The sequence below is a fragment of the Panulirus ornatus genome, chromosome 46, assembly GCF_036320965.1.
Source record: "Panulirus ornatus isolate Po-2019 chromosome 46, ASM3632096v1, whole genome shotgun sequence".
NCBI classification, from domain to species: Eukaryota; Metazoa; Arthropoda; class Malacostraca; order Decapoda; family Palinuridae; genus Panulirus; species Panulirus ornatus.
In genome coordinates, this window is record NC_092269.1 from 8,310,985 (window position 1) to 8,332,425 (window position 21,441).

The 21,441-nt window shown below is 37.0% G+C and overlaps 2 protein-coding genes across 4 annotated transcripts in view; one reads left to right on the top strand and one right to left on the bottom strand.

Moving 5' to 3' along the window:
* Positions 1–14,291, top strand: part of LOC139763118 (apoptosis-resistant E3 ubiquitin protein ligase 1) — a 323,876-nt gene extending 309,585 nt beyond the window's left edge. The window contains exon 17 of the mRNA XM_071688786.1: positions 9,384–14,291. Coding sequence (XP_071544887.1) covers position 9,384 — 1 coding nt within the window. The 3' untranslated portion in view covers positions 9,385–14,291. The remainder of the gene's footprint in view (positions 1–9,383) is intronic.
* LOC139763119 (B-cell receptor-associated protein 31) lies at positions 292–20,139 on the bottom strand. Of its 3 annotated transcripts, none has more exons than XM_071688792.1 (6): positions 20,104–20,139; positions 14,288–14,393; positions 9,579–9,679; positions 7,209–7,365; positions 4,534–4,724; positions 292–2,982 (listed from the first exon to the last, which is right to left on the bottom strand). In XM_071688792.1, exons 2-6 carry the CDS (start codon positions 14,377–14,379, stop codon positions 2,831–2,833), a joined length of 693 nt encoding a protein of 230 aa, XP_071544893.1. In that variant the 5' UTR covers positions 14,380–14,393; positions 20,104–20,139; the 3' UTR covers positions 292–2,830. The 3 variants fall into 3 exon arrangements, with proteins under 3 accessions (XP_071544893.1, XP_071544892.1, XP_071544891.1); XM_071688791.1 differs by lacking the exon at positions 20,104–20,139 and adding an exon at positions 19,344–19,368; XM_071688790.1 differs by lacking the exon at positions 20,104–20,139 and adding an exon at positions 19,280–19,319.
* Between the last annotated feature and the right edge of the window lie 1,302 nt (positions 20,140–21,441).

The following is a 21,441-nucleotide window of genomic DNA, read 5'->3' on the forward strand; positions in this document are numbered from 1 at the left end:
GTAAATTTTCATGGGGATTAACACCACGTTGCACTACCTATATACAACGTCAATGTCTTTCACAAAAGTAGTGCATCATCTGGATTCTTACAAGCAGCCACTGGCTCTGTGCTGTGTACCTCATATTCAGAGGATTACAGAGAGAAATGATGAAAATAATTCATCAGGTAATGAAGTGTGGTAGACAGAGTTATATGCATACAGAAGTCTTCATGCTGCTTTTTAGAAGTCTTGAAGAACACAGAAAATAAGAATAACATCACTACTTAAAAAAGAGAGTAAAACAGATGATGTTATTTCGTACATTTTATTCCCAAACAATCCAACACACAACTTAAGATTATGCATTTTCCCTTGCAAAACTATATGTGACCAAAAAGCAGTAATTCAAACTCACTGTCTCCATCACTGAGACCATAAAGAAATAAGCCAAAATAAACTGCACCAACAACTGCAAACAGAGTTCTTCATATATTTTATTTAGACATGTTGTACTTGCACACAAACGCTTAATTTCCGAAACCAACAACTTTAAACAGTGTGCTGGTAATGATGTTCTGCCTGAGCACCACTGTTAAGAAATACTGTCAATTCTAACTGTAAGAGAGATACAAAGAAACTTTAATTGTTAAGATTTTACAAAATGAATTTTCCTAACACATTATATATGGTCTGATTTTGTTATGTTATGCATGACAGTTAGATTGGATGTGTGCAAATAAGGCCACTGTTCGTTACTTCCTAACACTACCCAGTTAATGCAGGAAACGCAATGAGGTATTGGGGAAAAAAATATGAATAAGGAAAATGTTAAATTTCATTTCCAAGCAAATGAGTACTACTTACGCTGAAACAGAAATTACACATTCTAATTCAGTACCTTATCACATAATATCCTTACCAGCCAAATCAATTGTGAGCAGGCCAGTTTTCAGGGGGGCTCAGACACTGGGCTTGTTATGCTAAGGTTTTTCGAAAGTAGCTTTCATTTTCTGGAAATCCTGGAAACCATATTTTCCACTTAACCAATCCCATTCTGTCTTTGGTTTAATAAAATTAATGGCTTCAAGTATAATACCATGTTTTGAATTCTGGTCTTCAATTCAGTGTAAAACTGAAGTGACAATATACATATGGCTTTTTTTTTCTGTCCAGGAAAATGTACTATGAAATATAATACATGAACATCACCTGATTTGCCGTGCCAGAGAGGACATAAATCAGAATATCTTCAGCCCCTTTTCAAGCTGTAGATCCTTGAACTTGTATTACACCTTACCAAGCGTTTCCACAGCATTTGTAAGGTATTCATACTTCCTTCCACTAAGAAAGTAACAGAACATGAAAAAAATAAACATGAAGGTGTAACATATCAAAAGTACTTTCTTGTTTGCCTATGAAACAAGCTGCACATATTTTTGGCACAACTTTACTTCAGTGATGTGCAATATGGTTAACAATGTCTACAAATACTTGACATTGTTAGAGTTCTTCAAGACATTTCTAGAGTACTTTATAACATAAGTTATGCTCCTTCATTTAAAGCTCTATTGTGACAGTTCCAGATGAAGAGAATGCATGTAAAATCTGTTTACATCTGGTTTTGGTTAAATTTACTCCTCTGCTTTGGGAAATGAGAAAACCTGCATGATTATGATATGTCTGTGTTGCAAATTTATGGTGTATGCATATGAGAGGTTAAGGACACATGGAAGAATGAGTGTGCATGTGTGTCCTCATTCGATATCCTTAACTGAGGATTTAACGGTAAAATTTATCAGAATCATTCTACTAAAGCAGAAGGAAAGGAAGACATGGTAAAGACAGAGATAAATATTGCACTTCACTGGTACAGGATACAACACAAGTACTGCTGAGTGATACAAAGCTTGTTCATACATAAAGGTTTGACGACTGTTAAAAACCACCCAATGATCCTATGGTTAAAAGACTTCAAAGTGGAAGCCTTCCCTACTGATACAAAGTAGGGACTCAAACTGGAGTGCTTCTGGATAATATGAAATAACTAAACATAATATGTTAACATCCACACTCATGATGTTAATCCCAAGAGAGCTGGCAACAACGATGGTGGGACTAAATACTCTGTTCCACACCAAATGCATTTAAGCTATAAAAACATCTCTGTAATTTAAGTGAATGATGCATCGTAAGTGCTGGCAGCAGCACAATTACTGGTTGCCAGATAAGCCTGTTAAAAATCTGGATAATAGCTGGTTTTGCTGCCAGGTGAGCTTTGTTATGCGACACCCTACTACCATAGGGCCCTAAATATGCAAAGCACAGCAAATAATCTTCAGTTGCCAACAGCATCATGAGTTCTAGGACATTGTTACATTTAAAGTGCACTCATAACATGAGGGGAATCAAGTATAAATTCATACTAATTTATACTAACTGGAAATGTTATATATGACTTATTTGCATTATTTCTATGTAGTTACATGATTCAACAAAAGTAATGGTTATCCTTTAATGACTGTATATTACAACCTTCAAAAACAACTGCATGTCAGAGTGCCATTCTTGTAAAATTTACATCTTAAAAAATTCCAATTCTGTCTACATAAACAATACCCCCTACATAACCTTTTACCGATATGATTATCTTACAATGCTATTTTTCTTGAAATATACTATACTCAAAGATGATTAAACTGAAACTTTGAAGAAAAAATATTAATTACCAAACAAAGCGAGCCAGTACAAATTGAGTACAGAGGAATTCCATGCTTTTGGAAACTTAATCCCACATTAATTCAATGTTTCTTCATAAAATACCTTAGTCCAACATTCTTCCAGACACATTTCAATCATCTTTCTTTGATTCCTGAACTCCTGAGGCTTCCTTCATTTCTTCCTGCAGTTTCCTATGTTCCTCCAACATTCGATCATATTCGCGGCTTACAGCTTCTGCTTGCTTCAAGGCAGCATCACGTTCTGCTTCAAGACGATGTTTTTCTGATATATAGAATTAAAACTTGTTAATACAAACCAAATATATGAATACAGGAGGGTGCGAAGGATACAGCAATTGGAGCGATGTGGATTGCAGGGGAAAATGTACTGTTAATGGGCTGAAACAAGAGTGTATGAAGCAGATAGGGGGAACCACTAAGAGGTCTGTGGCATGGGGCTATGGTTTCGATATTTTATACATAACAACTTAAGTGAATGTGAGTGAATGAGGCCATTTCTTTATCAGTTCCTGATACTACTATACTAGTGTGGGAAATGGTGAACATGTATAAAAAGGAAAAATCAAAGCAAGGCTGAGGAGACATCAAAGGCTCGCCAAACAAACAGAAAAGAAAATATTTTTACTAACATACTTGCTTAACCATGATTTTACCAACAGAGATTTGCTTAAATTGACTAAGATGAGCTCAAATGAACTTGGAGGTCACATAAAGATGGTCAAACATGGACACTTAACTTTAATTACATTAACCGAGTGCTTGCATGAACCTTTTTTCTCCTTTATTTTTGAACTTTTCTCTTTCATACCTGTTCATTATTTTCTGTGTGCGCAAGGTAGTGTTCAGAAAAAATGACTGAGGCCTAGAGGAAAAAAGATCCCAAAATGGCTCTTTCCTCTGTCCCTTGTTTTGGAAAATAATACAGGATGGCACAATTTCCAGTCCCCTGCTAATAATAATAATTCATCATGTTTGCAGATATGTTTTTCATGTGTCATAATCAATACTCAAGTTACAGGAAAACTCATTCAACCAGATGGATTATAGGTCATACTTAATCCTGATGAGGGGAATTTTAGTGTAATACCAATAATTATCATCAGAGAGCCATCATGCACTAATGTACATGATATAATTAAAGGTTAACATCTGACGCAGTTAAAGAGATATTCACATCCCAAGTACAAAAAATGTAGGCAAGTTGAATAAGATCTGAGAGGAATATCAGGAAAAATTGTATGTTACTGACATATTAGAGTCTGCTGGAAGAAATGCAACCTGCATTCTGTACCTGATGCTGGGTGCAAAGTTTTTATTGTCTTAAGGAGGGATATCAAAAAAGTTGAGAGGATTCAGCAATGGAATGAGAAAATTTACGAGACATACTTTTACAAGTAGGTAACGAAAAAGGAACATAAAACAATAATGTGAAGTGGAGAGATAAATAGAAGAATAATTCAGTAATGAGTATAAAATTAACTGCAGGAACCTTGCCAATGTAAGGGATAAATAGTAACAAATGTCAGTGTTGATGAATTTGCAGAGGCCTGTTGTGATTATGGAATTTTGGAAAAGTTCAGCACAGGTCAATCCTGTTATCCGTTAAGAAATGATGTCACTAAAACAGACATCAATTACCACAACAAGTCATGAATTAAAACAAAATACGAATAACTAAAAGTTCTATTAAGATATTAATGTAATCATTATTTCTCAATTAAAAAAGGTAATGTCCAAATAAATGAACAGTGACTGAATTCAATGTAACTGTTACAAGCAAACAGTAATAATATAACTGTATTCATTAGCTTACCTTCTTCAAGTTCTTTGATTTCATTTGAGACATTTGCTTCCTTCTGTTTTTCTTCTTCCTTTTCTGCTTTGTCTTGCTTTAGAAGAGTTTCTGCAGTATGAGATGCACTCTGAGCCTGTCTAAGTGCTGCATCTCTCTCGGCCAATGTTATAGCAAGGTGGGAGATTAGAGATGTCAGACGCAGAAGCACCCTATCATAATAATTGAAGTATTAATCTTATATATAATCAAAGTAAGTTAAGGACAGAGCTACATGAAAAATGGAAAAAGCAAATGAGTGAGATGAGTTTGGGGTTTGGTGTAGGGATGATCACATAATGAATAGAAGAAAGGAAATTTCTAATGATTGAAAGGCCTTCTTAGCTGTGAGAAAGTCATCTGCCTACCAATCAGCTCTCTTTGTCACACAGAAAAATCCCATATAACATGAAAAGCTGAAATTTCAATCAATCAAGTAAACCACATCATTTTCACTGGGCTTCAGTGGAGAAGCTGTATTTCTCACACAAAAATTGTGTCCAAAGACAGATTTTGAAATGCAGAGCAAAAGGGAATTGTGTCACAAGATAAACTAATTTTTTTCATACGTTTGCCTTTCCTGCATTAAGGTAGCATAAGGAACAGATGACTGAGCCTTATTTGGCCTCCTTCTCTGCTGCTGCTTTCAGAAAGTAAAACAGGAGGGGATGGATTTCCAGCCCCCTGCTCCAACCCCTTTTAGTCACCTTTTAACACAATCAGGGAATAAGGCGGAGGTATTCTTTCTCCCCCATCCCCTGGGATTATTCTTTCTCCCCCATCCCCTGGGATAAACCAATAATAATAAACTAATATGATGGGGTTATAATCCCCAAATCCCCTACAACTGATATAACTACACATCCCATACAACCTCATTCATAAAAATATCAAACAACAATTATAACAGCATAAAACTTTGATGCACTCCCATATTTACTTTAAACCACCACTGACACATACACACACGATACTTCCATTAAATAACATCAGCGAACATTAATATCACAAAATAAAATGTTTAAACTTACTTTGGAAGGATTGAAAAACCCCCATTCCACCCCCCCACTGCACACCTAAATCCTTCATCACCAGCACTCTTAGTAAAAATCATAAAATACCACCTGATTTACCGGTAAAATGGCAACAGCTGCGGAATCATAATGTAGTTTGGTATTCCTATGGTAAGCCTGATGTTTCAGATATGGTCCATATATAACTAACAGATTGGGGAAATTTTTGGTCTAGAATGTAACCACCCTTATAAAATGGGTCTCAATCTATCACATGAACACATTCTAGTGTAACAACATCGCCAGGAAGATAACCTCGTCATTCCATAAGGATTCCTCAACACAATACCTCTGCAAGTTGTTCAGCTAGCCCACTTTCCATTCATTACCTTCTACTTGTCAAAATATATCACCCTTTTTTATACATCATTTATTTTCACAGTTTCTTTTCAAAACATCCTGCCAACCTCATAAACTAATAACATGGGAAATAGGCACTATTAGTGCACAATCACCACTCATAATTTTACTGCTTTAGAACATGGTTCAACCAGCACACTTATTATTGAGTATCTTCTGCTCTTCAAAATATATATCATATTTTTCTATCTTCCTGATTTTCAAACAGTTCTCTTATACAAAATCTCTTATCTGACTTCTCAAAGTATTCCTAAACACACACATCCTTTAAGGTAAACCGCTAGTTCACAAACTTTCTTACCATCCTGAAAACCCAATGCTCCTCCACAATCAATGCTCTGTGACTAATAATATTACTCAAATCACCATTCCTTTCTCATTTTCCTTGACCATTTTAGTTAAACCCATGCATGTGTCACAAGACATCAAATCGAACAATCCTTTCCTTTTCATTATTTGAACCCAAAACAATAGTGACATCAATATATTTTTCAAGTGCATTAGATTAAACAATCCCTTCCTTGTTGTTATCTGAACCCACAACAATGTGTTAGAATGGAATTCACAAGATACGTTTTAGTTCCCCCTTCAAACAATGGAGAAAGATCTATTGTTACTCACCGCTTTGGTACCTGTGTCTGAGTGTGCTTGCACATTAGTTCAGTTCTGAGCCACTTGTTGATATACAGTTGTGTAACTTCACATATGTAATGAGTGCTTCAGCATCCCACCAACAATAGGTCACTCTCACCCTAACCTACACTTCCCACCTCATGAGACAAATTATATAATCTCAAATTACCAAAGTTTTCTTTTGTTTTCTTCAAAGCATTATTAGTGGACATAATTTTATGGACAAAGCATAAAGCTGTGGTTTTGTGGGAGATTTTGGAGGCAACACTGGCTTGATTTGCAAATGCTTTGACCACACTGAAGATAAATCTAAAGGAAATAGGTGATGGATAAGGATCTACTTCATGTATCCTTGACGGTCCCAGTTTGATGTGGTAAACAGTGGAAGGAGCCTACAGTTTGGGCAGCAAATGGACAGTTTTACAGGCAAAGAAATTTACATTTCATTGCAACTCTGTTATACTATCACATATTGTTGGACTGTATAAATCAAGTGACTTGAGCAAATGTGGTTAGTCCTGATTAAGTGAGTATGACAAATTTCTCAAGAGAAAATATCTGAAGGTCAAATGATAAATCATGATTACTTACACCCAAAGGAAGAGCGAGAACCCAGAAATGTAGAAGTTGCGCTGAGCTCGGAACAATCTCATGTGTGCCTGCATTTCAGAATCCAAATGGTGGCCATGATCACTTCGACTCTCAATGGCTAGTTCAGAGCTGTACTTGTGCATCTCACGGATGGCATCTGTTGGATACAACACACATACCTTTATACAAGCAAGCACTAACTATGTGCAATAAATAAAAAGACAAAGTGGAAAGATCTTGTTTCTAGCATTAGGTAGAAGTAGCTACGAACATTAGGTAGGAGCCTCTGAAACGCTGCACAAGTGTTGCCCTCTACCAGTGGCCTCTTTATTAAGGGTGAGGCACTAAAACACTAAGAAGCAGCACTAGAGTTCAACAGTCATTAAGACTCTTTTGCCGTGGCCACCCTCTTGAGGGAGTTCCCATAGGTGTCAGAGATATAAAAAGAAAATTAGACCTAGGTCTTACCTTTTCCTACCATTAGTTCTTTTCTTCACACACTTTTAGAGGTCCAACAAACAGCATACTTGAAATTAAGAGGATATGAAGAAAGAAGATGAAAGAAGGTTATGTGCTGTGAAGACATCAATAAAAAGGTGAATGAAAGAAGGTTATGTGCCATGAAGACATCAATAAAAAGGTGAATTAATTAAAGTCTTATAGGAAGGTACATTAATGTAGAAGATATGGCAGATACTAATATGATCAAGAAGATATATAGCTGTAAAGTAGAGGGTATTAAGAGAAGAAGAAGACTGAAAAAAAAAAAAAAAAGACAGGTGAATGCACTAAGAGAAATTTATAAAGCTAGGGATATCAAAGGTAAAGGTGTTAATAAAATTAATAGGGATTGTATACAGTAAAAACTTGTGTACTGAGATGGTATCAATGGAGATGTTGGTCTAACCTAACAACTCAAGTTTGTGAGTAAAGTGAAAAATCAAGAAGCATTTCTCTACGTGTGGAAGTACACTTTTCACTTCAACACACTTCATGACATGGGTTAAGGATGTGAGTGATGATTAAAGACTGTATGTATATAATCATCTTAATCATTTAAGAATGCATTACTAATAATACTAAGCCCTATCAGTGACAGTCATTCATTGGATTCAGCTATTTTCACCTTCTTCCCTTATACATAATGCTTAACTTACTAAGGAAGTAACTCTCTAATCTTCTTTCAAAATCATTCCCAAAACAGAAGATGTCTCCTCCTCCTAATGTGCTCAACAAAACAAAGTCAAGAAAGCTATTTTGAGTCAATTTATTTTTGTGCAATGTTATAATATTCTGTACCACACTGAATTTCAAGAAGTACGATCCCAAAGTCTGACTACCGTTTACATGTTAACAATACAGAACTGAGAATTACTGGACTCTGCTTGCATGTATTTATGCCATGTGTGAAAATCACCTTCAGGAAGGTTGTATAACTGTCAATAGACAAAATGAGTACAAGATCTCCACGAAAATTTCTCACTCAAAAAGGCGTCTATCAATTCCCTACTCTGACTGCAGCACAACCATGAAATTACAAGGATCCATAAAAGAGGTCTCAAAGTTATATAATTAAAATCAATACAAGGGAGCTCTACAATGTCACACCATATTTAGTGATATGCAGGAACAATAAATTTTCGTAGGTAGGTATATATATTCTATGGAGTTGGATTGCCATGAATCTTCACCCCAATGTGGAGCCAGTAAATTTTTGTCTTTACAAGGTTCCCAGCTGTGATATCTTTTCTATTACACTACATAACCAAATTTAATCTTTAACATCAAAATCACTGCCCACTTGTTTTTAAGGAAGGCTCATTGAGATTTTGAAAGCTTTCTTGGGGGATAATAAACAAATAACACAATTAGGCAGATTCTACATGATATACAAATACTGCAAAAGCATACTAATGTAACATGAATAATCAAAATGATTCTTTGTCTATTACATCTTGGAATATTAGTCTTTCTTCCATGAAGATAAAACCAACTTCCTTCTTTTCAAACTTGTCGCCTACAAGGAAAACAATTAGCCATTCTGTCATAATGTCTGGCATTCTGAGCACCCACATCCACTCTCAAAAGCACATAGTAAGATTTGTTCTGCAAATAAAACCTGATACATAAAGCCTCATTTCAAATGATACTCATAGTATTTTTCTCTTTTTGCAGAGATTACAAGTTCTCAAAAAAAGGCTCAAGTGAGGTTGTTTGCCAAGAACTGACACTGCTGTATGTGTGTAAGAAGGATGATCATATCACAGAAGAATGTGTAAAAATATGCGTGAGTGATAAGAAAAGATGAGGGTCTTGTGTGAGCCACCTTGTACTGATGGAGCATAAGAAATAAATTTTCTTTTTACTTACCTAAGAAGAGGAGCACAAGAAGTCCGAGAAACACTTTGAAGTAAATGTGTGACATGTTGCCAATGCTTCGAAGAAAGCGAGACTTGAATACTGCATGCCATCTGAATCGTAAATAATCAGTATATTGTTCAAATCCTTCTGGGAAGGACTGTCAATTATATTGTTATGCACACTGGATACAGCTATCTTAACATTATGGGATGAAAGCAAACAGCAGGGTTACATCTACATATAATACAAGAAATAAGAATACAAGAGAACAAAGTATATTAATCAGGTACAAACTTTTGTCAACACTTAACATTCAATATTCCACATTCTACATTCCAGGTACGACTTCAGACCAGATCTCTTTCCTTTATGACAAGTTGGCTATGAAAGCATGATACAAGACACTTATTCGTTGGGCAACTCTATGACAAGCTATGATATACTATTACACTCACACCTGACATGACACAGTATAACATCTTACAATCTAGGGCAGTGGTGGTTATGGGGTTTGAGACAAGGAAAGCCTACATTACCTTTCTGGGCACAGGTCTGCTGAAGGAATCGGCTGCCAGACTATCGTCTGAGCCTTTTATCTCAAGGAACAGCTACCCATGCCTTGACCCACCACCTATGGCTACGATAGGTCAGAAAACCCTAATTGCCCTTGACTGGTCAAAAGACTGATTGTCATGCCCTCATCCCAATGTGATTGGCTGGGAGGACTAAGGTCTGGCCCTCATACTGTCTGACAGCCCAGCCCTGCATCTCTGAGATGACACAACCAGGATGGGTGGGCAAACTTTCCCAGGCATGACCTCGTATCTGACCTTGGGTCACGTGACCATGGGATCTGAGAAGTAATCAGTGATCACTTGCGACATGCACCACTAATCTTGGCCACCTGACTTAAGGTGTGTGAGATCACAGGTACATGTGGAACAGGTCGAGGAATCTTTTGGGATCTCCCAGGTCACCACGTGGCTTACCTAAGCATACAAATTCTCTATCATAAACACAATGAATATGCAGGTTTGCGATAACAAACACACAGGTTTGTAACAATATCATATGTCTTCTCTTGCTACATAGAGGTAAAGTGGTGGCATGTGAAGATATTATCATACATCATTGTCTTTACACGACCTTCTTATATACCTTTTCATAAACATAAATTTCTGCCACCTTCCCACTTTACAGTTAAGTCTTTCTCAAAAACCTTCTGCATTCATTCCAGATATGGACAATTGCACTTCTTGAGTGTTCCATATGTTACTTTACTCACAACTTCCTTCATGAAACTATATCCACCTTTAATTTTTTCTGTTTTTGCACAGTCCTTCTAAACATTTCAGCTAATTCTTGAAAAAAAAATCATGGTGCTTGGACCCTTTTCTGAAGAAATCTGAATGACTGTATAAAAGGTTTTGAGAGAGAAATATGGTCATATTGGGTGATATGAATGTGATAATGGATGTAATGAAACTGCCGAGATAGGTGAGTAAATGGGAATGGAAGTTATTTTGAGGACATTAGTGCTGAGAATGGTTTATTCCTTGCAAACACCTTTTTTCAGCATAAGATGATCCACAGATATAAATGGATAAGGAATGATGGAAGAGAAGAGCAAAAGGCTTTGACTGACTATGTGGCAGCGGATGAAAGACTGAGAAAGACTCTGCTAGACGCTAGAGTCATGAGAGGATTCTTTGGAGACTACGACCATTTCGTGTTTTTTTTTGTGGGGATGAGGGTCAGTGAGAAGTGGAAGTATGGTGTAGGGAAGAATGGAGAGACAAAACTGCAGGCACATGAGAAAACGAATCACAAAGAATGAAGGGAGTGTGAAAGGAAGGTAACTGAAAGCTTAGAAGGAAGTGCATTGAATGTAGGAATGCAGTCATGTGTGAATGAGGTTTAAAATGTTTAGAGAAATACTATTGAATGTAGAATCAGTGGTTGAATACAAGGTAGAGATACAGGAATAAAAACAGCAATGCATAGTGGACAGAAGAGATTACAAATGCTGTGGAAGAGAAGAAAAAGGCATATGGTGGATTGCTCAATAGGAATGTACCAGTGGAAGTTCAGCAAAGAGGGAGGGAAGAATACAAATATGTAATTGGAATGTTGGGAAGCTGATAGAGGAAAGCAAAGAAAGAATAGCTGAAGATTTCAGAAAGAAGTTCAGTGGAAAGCTTTGCGATCATAAGAAACTATACTAGAAGGCTACAAAAAGGAAAGAGGTGGATGTAAGAGTGGAAATGTTGATGTGAGAAGTAAGAAAGTGGAGATGCTGAATCAAAAGAAGGAAGTGAAAAGAAGATGGAGAGAGTATTTTGAAGAAATGATGAATGTGGGAGAAGTGGAGGCAGCAGCTGTTACATACATGGATATGGAGGATGGAAGGAAGACGATACAAATGCATGGGCCTATGGCAAAATGGGTGGCAAGGAGGAGAATAATGAGGCTGAAGGTAGGAAAGATTTCTGGAGTGGATGGAATTATGGCTGAAATGCTAAAATATGGAGGAGAAAGTGTGACAGAGTGGATGCATCTTATATGTAATTTAGCATGGAATCCACGAGACGAACATATACACTTGACCTCTGACAGCCCATGAAAACAATATGGTCAGCAATGCTAATTGCTACATTACAGAGAACAACTGCAAAACCCATGTTACATTAGCATGCAAGACTAAAGAAAAGCAGCACTCCTTACAAATATAAACAACCCTTATGACTCGTAGTAAGAATATATTACCTTAGACAATACTTCATTTCAACCAAAACATAAACAAAAATATTATGTTCTCAGGTATACAGAACCATTTCTTCAATGAAGCCAGAGTTCCAAAACTCAAGTACATATACCTTTATACTGGGTGTCTCCATCAGAGCTTTAAGCACTTTGGGTACCATGATGTGTTTGAGGCTGGTAAGAATTCATTCATAGAATCTTAGTCATCAAATGAATCACCATCACCAAACTATGGTATCAAAGACACACAGCTCCATGTTACACAATCCAACAACCATCCCAAATCACTAGCAATCCACTGGCACCTGTGCCATGGGCCTGTTAATGCATGGGTTCAAAGACAAGTCTTTTGAAAAGGGTAGAGACGCATGGATGGAAAAATGTATGGATGCTCAGACAGTTCTACCTACTTTAAAGACACGATTTTCTGCACTTCAAGATGTACATTTCTCACCTTCAAATCGAGCTCTATTTACATCTAGTACCCACCTGAACAGGAACCTTGAAAAACCATACCAACAATCTGGATAGTTCTCTTCATACGGTGGCAATCCCAGAGCCACAAAAAAGAGGTCAAACAAATCCAAACACTAGTAAACTCTAATCAGGATATCTGTTAACTGCCATGGCCAATTCCTACATAAAGAGCTCTGAGAGGCTGTAGTTGTGAAAGGAGAGCCAACTTCCTAATCCAAAATGAAGTGTTCTATGCCACGATAAATAAACAAATGATGTCAGTCGTAACCTTCTTTAAGACTAACGGAATTTTTCTGTCTCGCCTGGATACAAAATAGATATTCCATGGAAATTTTGAAAAGACTATTGAAAAAGGTTTAATCTTATATCTAACAGTCTTGATTTTAGCAAGAAACTTTGGGTCTACTTGAACTTTCCTAAAAAATTCATTTTCAAATCTTATTTCAATGTTTCTTCACTGCACAAATTTCACTAACTCTTCTTGATCTCATTTGCTATAAGTCAAGAGTTTTCATAAGAAGTTATGAAGCCATATTCCCCATAAAAGTACAGACTGCAAAATACCAAGGACCTTTGAAAGACCATTTCTAGGCTTTGATGAAACTGTAGATTTCCTCAGCAAAAGAATCTCAACACCCTACTTCAAATACAACCAAAAGCATTGACGTCAAATTTCACATATGAAGTGCTCTGCAATTCACTCCTGCAATGAACTCATCACTCTGATCTGCAGCACAAATCTTACTCCCTACTGGAGGATGACTCAATGTGACTTATACAAATTTCACCCTCCTTGCTGACCAATGAAACTATTTGAGTTACTGGGTGGAGTGAGACGAGCTCTACTATTCAAGAGTACAGGCATCACAGGGAATCAAGCCTGCCAGTTTTCATAAGCATCCCCCACTTGCCTAGGGTGTGCAGGGTTGTGGCCAAGTGTGAAGCATCATGAACTGCCAAGCTTTTGCAGTTGTCATATTCTGGATGACACTATGTGTGTCATCGGCCAATTGATCCATTACCAGTTCTGCACTACAAGCATGAACAAAGGGAGATGAGGGTCAACTGTCAGGAGACACCATCTGAAGCTCTGTAGCTAGCACATCATAGGCTGAGGGGGATTCTTTTAAGGTTATTGGGACTCTTATGATGGCCATCAGCTACCCTCATATATTCTAACACAGCCATTGGGGGTGAAATCCTGAAGGGTACATCATGTTCAAGGAACAAAATTGTGTTTTGAATCCTCTGTCAGGTAGAGCTCTCTGATGATCAAGGGGCTCAATCTTGAGAAGGGACATCACAACATGGACATAAAAGAGGCAGAGAAATCCATAAAACACACTTTTTTGTGAAAATTCATATTCTATTGATCTTACTACCCTTTTCCTCCTTGCTGCATAAAAATTATTTTGCTTAACACATCCTGCTTCATTTCACTTGTAAAATAAGAAAAAAAAATTAAACCTAGCACTCACCTTGCTGGTGAAATGAGGGGTATTAAGAGCAAAATTGTCGCAGCCAGCTCTGCGTACATCACACCCGCAATCAGCGTCCATTGGATACTCATCTTGCTGCTGTTTCCTAAGAAAAAAATCATGATAAAATGAAAACATAAATAATCATTCAAATAAAAACTTAATATACAGAGTAAAACATATACATGCGTGGTCATGTGGACAAGCTATAATACAATGAATTAATCAAAGGGGCTATGACTCCAGCAAAGGTGGGTAACATTTTACAGTCTCACAGGTTCCAGCATACATACCTGACTTTAAAACTAAGAGCAAAGAGCTAAGCTATCTTTTTATTGCTTCTAACACTGCAATATATGGTACTCCAAGAAAAAATATCTACAAAGCCAGTATCAAAGACTATCTGATCCTGTTGAAAACATTAGCTAAGCATCATGGTTAACTAGACCACTGATTATATAAACTGGAAAAACTCATAAAAATTTGAGGGTTCTCAATGTTCTTGAAATTTATGTAAAATACAAGTTGCCACTTTATAAAATAAAGTTACAAAGTTTAGGTTATGAGTTACTGCCTATATATCAAAATATTTCTAGCATGCCATCTTCTACTTTTCGCCAGTGTAGTACATGTACTCTCCTTTACTTCCTGTAAAACTTTGAACACTCCTCTACGTCTATCATTATCTCCATTACATGCTCTCTCACACCAGTGCCTTCATCCCAATCATCCAATATATTGCATCACCTCCGAGCCATTCTCCATTTTCGCAATGATCATGCCATAACTTATTTGTAAATTTTCATTTTGCACTCTATTCATTACACTTACTTCACCTACTGGTTATGGGAACTTCATCTCTAGACTCAGCACTCTCTCTTTTTCTTTTACTACAACCAATAATTATTCCTGTAAATCTATGGAGGATGAGTTCGGTACACTAAAACCCTTACAGAATATGCAAATTCATCTCTTATCATTTGCAACCTTCCTTAGATCCCTATCAGCCTGCATACCTTTCATCATCTTCAACCTTCAAATGAGTGTTTTGCCCATGATTTAAGAAGGGCACAATGCACACACACACACACACACACAAAATGCAACTACACTGAAAAAGGGCATGTATGAGGGAAAGCAGGTCACAATCCTTAAACAACATACATCTTTAAATTCTATATCAATATACAATGAAAAAAACCTATGTGGTGGCTCATAGGTTTTAAATACAAAAAATTATGACCCTGTATTCTTTTTATATACTGCCTATTATTGCCACGAAAGATTGCTCCAGGGAATTCCTAAGTCAGGGTATCGTAGGTTACATAAGGTTGGTTATGATCAGTTTTCTTTGGATATTGTTATGTTCAACCCCAGAGTTTGTAAATGAAGGCATAAGAAACAGCTCTACTCTAATCAAGCCCAATGAACAATCTCAATCTAGAACAAAAATTCCATTTCTAACTACCATCACAAATATGGATGTTTCTTGTTACAAGCAACATTTACATTTCTAAGCTGAAAAATTGACAAATAAAGTGGTGCACCTAAAGGAAAATATTCCCCATTAGCCAGTTCTATGTAACTTCAGGCAAACATGATGATTCTAGATCCTAAAATACTGTAAGGGTGGAGCTGAAGAGGGCAGAGTCCCTGTGTTATGGATAAATTTAGGTTTGGTTATGTAAGGGGTAGTTTTCCCATTAGTCGTGCTTTTTTCTATTTCTGTACTTCAAACCACTCCCTACTTTTGGTATGGTGTTAAAACTAAAGGAGTAGATTATGTCAAAAAGATGTCCATTGTAACACATTGTACACCCAGTTCATGGCTCATGGGAATACCTGGATGAGGTATGTGAAGAGAAGTTTTTATGCCCACATGGGACTTGTTTGAGGTGCACTTGAACACAAGTTTGGTTTTCATTCTGAGTAAATATAATTTTCTGACATACTCCATTACTTCTCCCACCTCAGTAAGTGGAAACCTCATTTGCACATGATCCTTTCTCTAGCTCTCATGCAAAAATGACTTTACTATATAAACATATAAAACCTTTCACATGAGAATGATCAGCAGTCTCTTGATGGAGAAAAATAATGCATACAAGTCACAGAAGAGACCATATCAATGACAATGTACTGCAAAAAATGGTAAGTGCACTATATTACCACAACTTTATGACTGTATCAGTGAAATTTCATAGAAAGCTAATAGATTTGTTAAAATCTGTGTGGGTAACAGATCAAAACCAGGGGAGGAAGACTGGGAAATCTTTTTATATGACAATTCTAATTGGGGCAATAGCACTGGGGGTCATGAATATCAAAGAAATTGTAGGGTTAACATAAACTAAGTTTGAATGTTTGTAAAATATCAACAAAACTTATGAAAACATCATTTAAGCTCCCCTAACAGACAATACTATTTCAATCCTGCTTTTGATAATTGAAAAGAAAGCTAATGTTATGGTTGTCATTCGCAAAACTTTGTTGGGCATTGTTTATATCCCTGCAAACACAATCTTTTTTTAAGCACACTCAAACATGCAATACCACACCACAAGTTGGTATATTTTGACTCTAAAAATGATCTTTTCACACATTTGGTATATTTTGACAAATTTTTTTCTTCATATTTGATTATCATATCCCATGCTAGTTATGCCAAGAACAAAATATGAAAGGCCACATTTGCTCACAACCATTCTTTAGCTGTAATTGATAAAGCACCGAAGCCACAGCTCCCTATCCACAAACACACCCTGAAGACCTTACCATGGATAACCTTGGCACTTTCACATGCCCTGGTTCAGCCTACTTAGACAATGTCACTCTCTGTATTCCATGTCGTTCCATTTCAGTCTATCTACGCATGCCTTTCATCCTCCTGCATGCTAAGGCTTCATCACTCAAAATCTTTTATGCTTCATCCTTCCACACCCATTTTGGTCTACCCCTTTTTGTTCCCTCCACTTCTAACATATATCCTCCTAGTTAACCTCTCCTTAAACAAGCTGTGAAGGTACAAGCATGTCCTGTTGATTTTGATCTTAATCTGTCTACCAGAGGTGATATACTGTTGTTGTAAGCAGCATCCATATCAATGAAGAACCAGTCTAGAAGTGCTATTCTATTTCTTTTGGTAGACGATGACACTAGAGTTTAATGTTCTGAGAATAGAGTAGGATCAAAAGAACATCAATGGGATCATATTCTATTCATTTCATAAAGATGAACAAGGTAAAGGTGGTGACGGTAAGGAATATCATGGAAAATGGGGGATAAGTAATGTAATTTTAAATGGAATGTTTGCAGAAATCAGAGCCTAAGATACCCTCATCTAACCTCCCCTAGAATTCATAATTTACCTTAAGTAATGCTATTTGAAATAGACTGCTTATGAATTCAAGGTACATCATAATGAGAGTAAGGGAATATTTTAGCTATGCATTCAAACTAATGTTGGGAAATGGTAACTAATGTTCTAAGTGCTTTGTACAGATCATTTTGATTACAGCAACACCTGTGAATGACCAACCTATCTCATCTTTTACTTAAGGTGATGGTAGTATATCAGGGAAATGATGGGGTTTATTAAAATAGGTATGAAATCAACAGAACCTACAAAGAATTCACTTAACCTCCCCAGCAGTCAATATCTATCCAAATGATCAGTCCAGTATTACAGTTGATATATACCAGTTACACCCAGGAAAATGCAATATCACCAGATGACTAGGAAAGCTGCCGAACAATCCTCAACAGACAACATATATAACATCGAAACATCTTAACTATTATTTCAGCTACCAGATGAGGTTTTTATATTGGTTCTGTTGATATCTCACTAGCACCTTACCTACCTTTACAACAATTAACCCCACATTTTCCCTGATATATAAAATTCTTTGATAAAAAATCATACTCTAAATCATGCTCCACCAGTGCCACTGTATTTTCCAATCTGCGGAACACAATGTCAAAAGCTAAACATCCCAGCTTCATAATCTTTTGACAAGAAATTAGCCAAGTACCACAGCTGGGTAAGGTCTTTCCATTTGAAATCATATTCAAACACTATGGTTACTGCTCAAACTGGCATTACTAGAACCACCCATACTAGTGGTTACAACACGAGTGAGAACCCCATGGTGGGGCTATCTTGATGCAAGTTGACGAAAAAGATCTCAGTATAATCTCATCAAAGAACTGCTCACTTCAAATGAGTTCATCCAATTCCTACAACTGACTGATTGTAGCACAGCCTTAGAGTTGTAAAAGCTCATGGAATAAACGTCATGAGTAACACCATGGCTCTTACAGAAACACGTGCCGGGTTACTTATAAATAAATTGTCTACATTTGACAACTGGCCATTTCACACTTCAGTGAACAGCATATACATGAAACAACCAGCAACAAAACATTCTGGACTATGTGTTTTGACGCTGCAGACAAGAATATGACCTATGTATCAACAACTTCAGATTTTTGAGGAGCTTAGTGAGGTATTCATACATTCTGTTGATTTCTAAACATGTTTCATTTAATTTTACATTATCCATACAGTTTCCCTCATCAAAGCTGTGCTCCCACAAGCACCCAATACTATGCAACAACATGAGAACCCTCCCATCCAAACCACTCCACAACTAACCGCGACCCTAAGTAGAAGTAAACAGCTTACCCCTGCCTCACACTTCAGGAATCTCTACTCACATATCGTCCACTATCGCCAACAAATATGACAATAACAAAACACATATTTAATGAAATAGTACAAAAATTAAACAACAGACATCGTAACTCAGTTCTGCACTCCAACCCACCTGAAATAACCCATCAAAAACCATACTCCCCAAAGAACTCGAATCACACCCTCCCCCTATGACATCATCCTTTGCCAAAATGCTACAAACACCATTTCATTATATTCTACCTTTCAAGCCAACATCACAACTACTATACAGAAGACACTGAGCACTTACAAACCTATTGCTCTGTACTCTCTGCACATAAATGTACACACGAACACTTTATGATATATGGTCCTGACCGGTGGTCATAGCCTTCCTCCCAAGTGCTCCATGAGCCTCAATAGGAAAGATGGATCTCCTGGGGCAGAGAGTACATTTCCCTGACCTTCATAATCCTTATCACAACTGCTTGGTATGTCATCATATAAAATAAAACCCATATCATGTGTGCCATCCATAATCCCAAAATCATGAAACTACTTCCCATATTCCAAAAGCAACAGACACGATGCCCCTAAACTAATAAGTCAATTAATATCAAAGTATTAATCATCTAATTATGAAAATACCCTAAGAAGTGAAATAGAAAGTTGTAACCCACCATTAACTCAAAATGTGTGAGACATCAGAGAGGACATGGCTCTGGAATGGTATGCATGGCATACATATATATACCTAACAACTAAGGAAATATGGCCTTAATAGCTGTGTGAAACAAAAAAAAAAAAAATCAATCTCCAATCAGACTAGATAACACTCATGAGCACCCCACTGATAACACTCGTCCCTCAGATAATGAGAACAGCCTCTTGCCAAAGGGGAGACAGACACCCCCTTCGTGCAAAATGGCTGAGGGGGAGGTGATCAGACAGGAATAATCGCCATGACCATCCAAACCTCCACCATAACCACCTCACTCTCAAAGAGAGAGAGAGAGAAAGAGAGAGGAAAACTACTACCTTCCTCCCTTCCTCTCCTCCCCCTCCCACAGTGGCATCGTGTCACACCAGCCTACTATCAAACAAGTCGTCTCAAAGGTCTGCAAATTTGTCACCATACCTCACCGGTCACCGGCCGTATCTGCCGCAGAATCCTGGGCAATTATGTAACGTGAGTGACTAGGGCGCCCCGACCTGAACCACGTAATGGGGTAAAATTTGACACTGACTCAGCTTGACGACAACGAACGCGTTCCGAACGCAAGCTTTGACACTGGTAGCCAGATACACACACACACACACACACATATACACATATACACACAAGGTCGCATTTCCCTAAAAAGATTCATTTCAGATTTTTAAGGAACCTAAATCGCAGCCTAAATTTTTTTTTTAATTTCCTAAAGGAACGAAAAAGAGAGAATCCGTCTCCATCCTTCGTTCCTTTAGGAAATGAACTCCCAAGTTGAACCATTAACTCAGGGTCAATTCTTAAGAGGGGGATGTTGGCTATAGAATTATCTAGAACACCCGAATGAAAATGCTTAAAATTAGATAGCAAAACGATGGTTGACTAAATGATAACTTATCACAATGACTAACCCTAAAGCCAAAGTAAACAAACCTACTCAAACGGCAATGAATGATAAATAATATAAAATGTCTTAGTATTTTGGAACACTGCCACAGATCTAATGATATACATTAAAGCTGAATTTCATTACGTACAGATAAATTTTTTCTCTTATTCACCAAAAAACAGCAAAGACATTTTAAAAAAATGGTGACAATGCAAAATATCAGTCAAAACCTTTGATTAGTTTCAGCATTACATCCCATTAAATACACCTATTTATTTGCATGACTCGGTTTATTTTAGACAAATTGGACGCTTAAGCCTTCATGTTGCATCCCTAAAAAGAGATGCCATTGCTAGATTTCTCCTTAAATCAATCTCCATCTTTCCCAATCACGCTCTAGAATAAAAAAAAAAATAAAACAATGATTTACAATGAAATAAATGATAATTGAATGTCGAATTGGCTGTCCATGAAGCTAAGAAGTGTTACAGGAAAGGATAAGATTTGAAGGGGAAAAAAAACTCTATTATATAAGAAATATGCTGAAATCTGTTTCGCATTGCAGAGGTGTGAGGGGATGTGCCAAATATCTCTTGGAAAGTTACCAGCTGGGGTATTTGTCAAAATTCCACGATTTCCCTTAAACAAGGATTGTTAGATGGTACTTCCTGTATAAGTTATTGAACCAAGTCGTCTGATTAATCATGGTTTGCATGATCTTAGGCCGGTGCATGGACGCAATCTCATATTTAAGTATGGTCCTTGAATATTCCCCTGGCCTTATCCCAACACGGGACAGTCTTTAGACTTATTTTTTTGCCTTTTTCTCCTAATTTTGGTTCATCTAATGCACGTGTTCAATTATCTTTTTTTAA

What these genes read in the sequence shown, in the direction of transcription:
- LOC139763119 (XM_071688790.1), bottom strand. Translation starts at nt 19,304, where the DNA reads ATGTGCAGAGAGTACAGAGCAATAG. An exon ending in CCCCTCATTTCACCAGCAAG is followed by an intron (nt 9,680 to 14,287) that starts GTGAGTGCTAGG and finishes TTTACGATTCAG; the next exon opens with ATGGCATGCAGTATTCAAGT. An exon ending in TTCTCGCTCTTCCTTTGGGT is followed by an intron (nt 4,725 to 7,208) that starts GTAAGTAATCAT and finishes TTATTATGATAG; the next exon opens with GGTGCTTCTGCGTCTGACAT.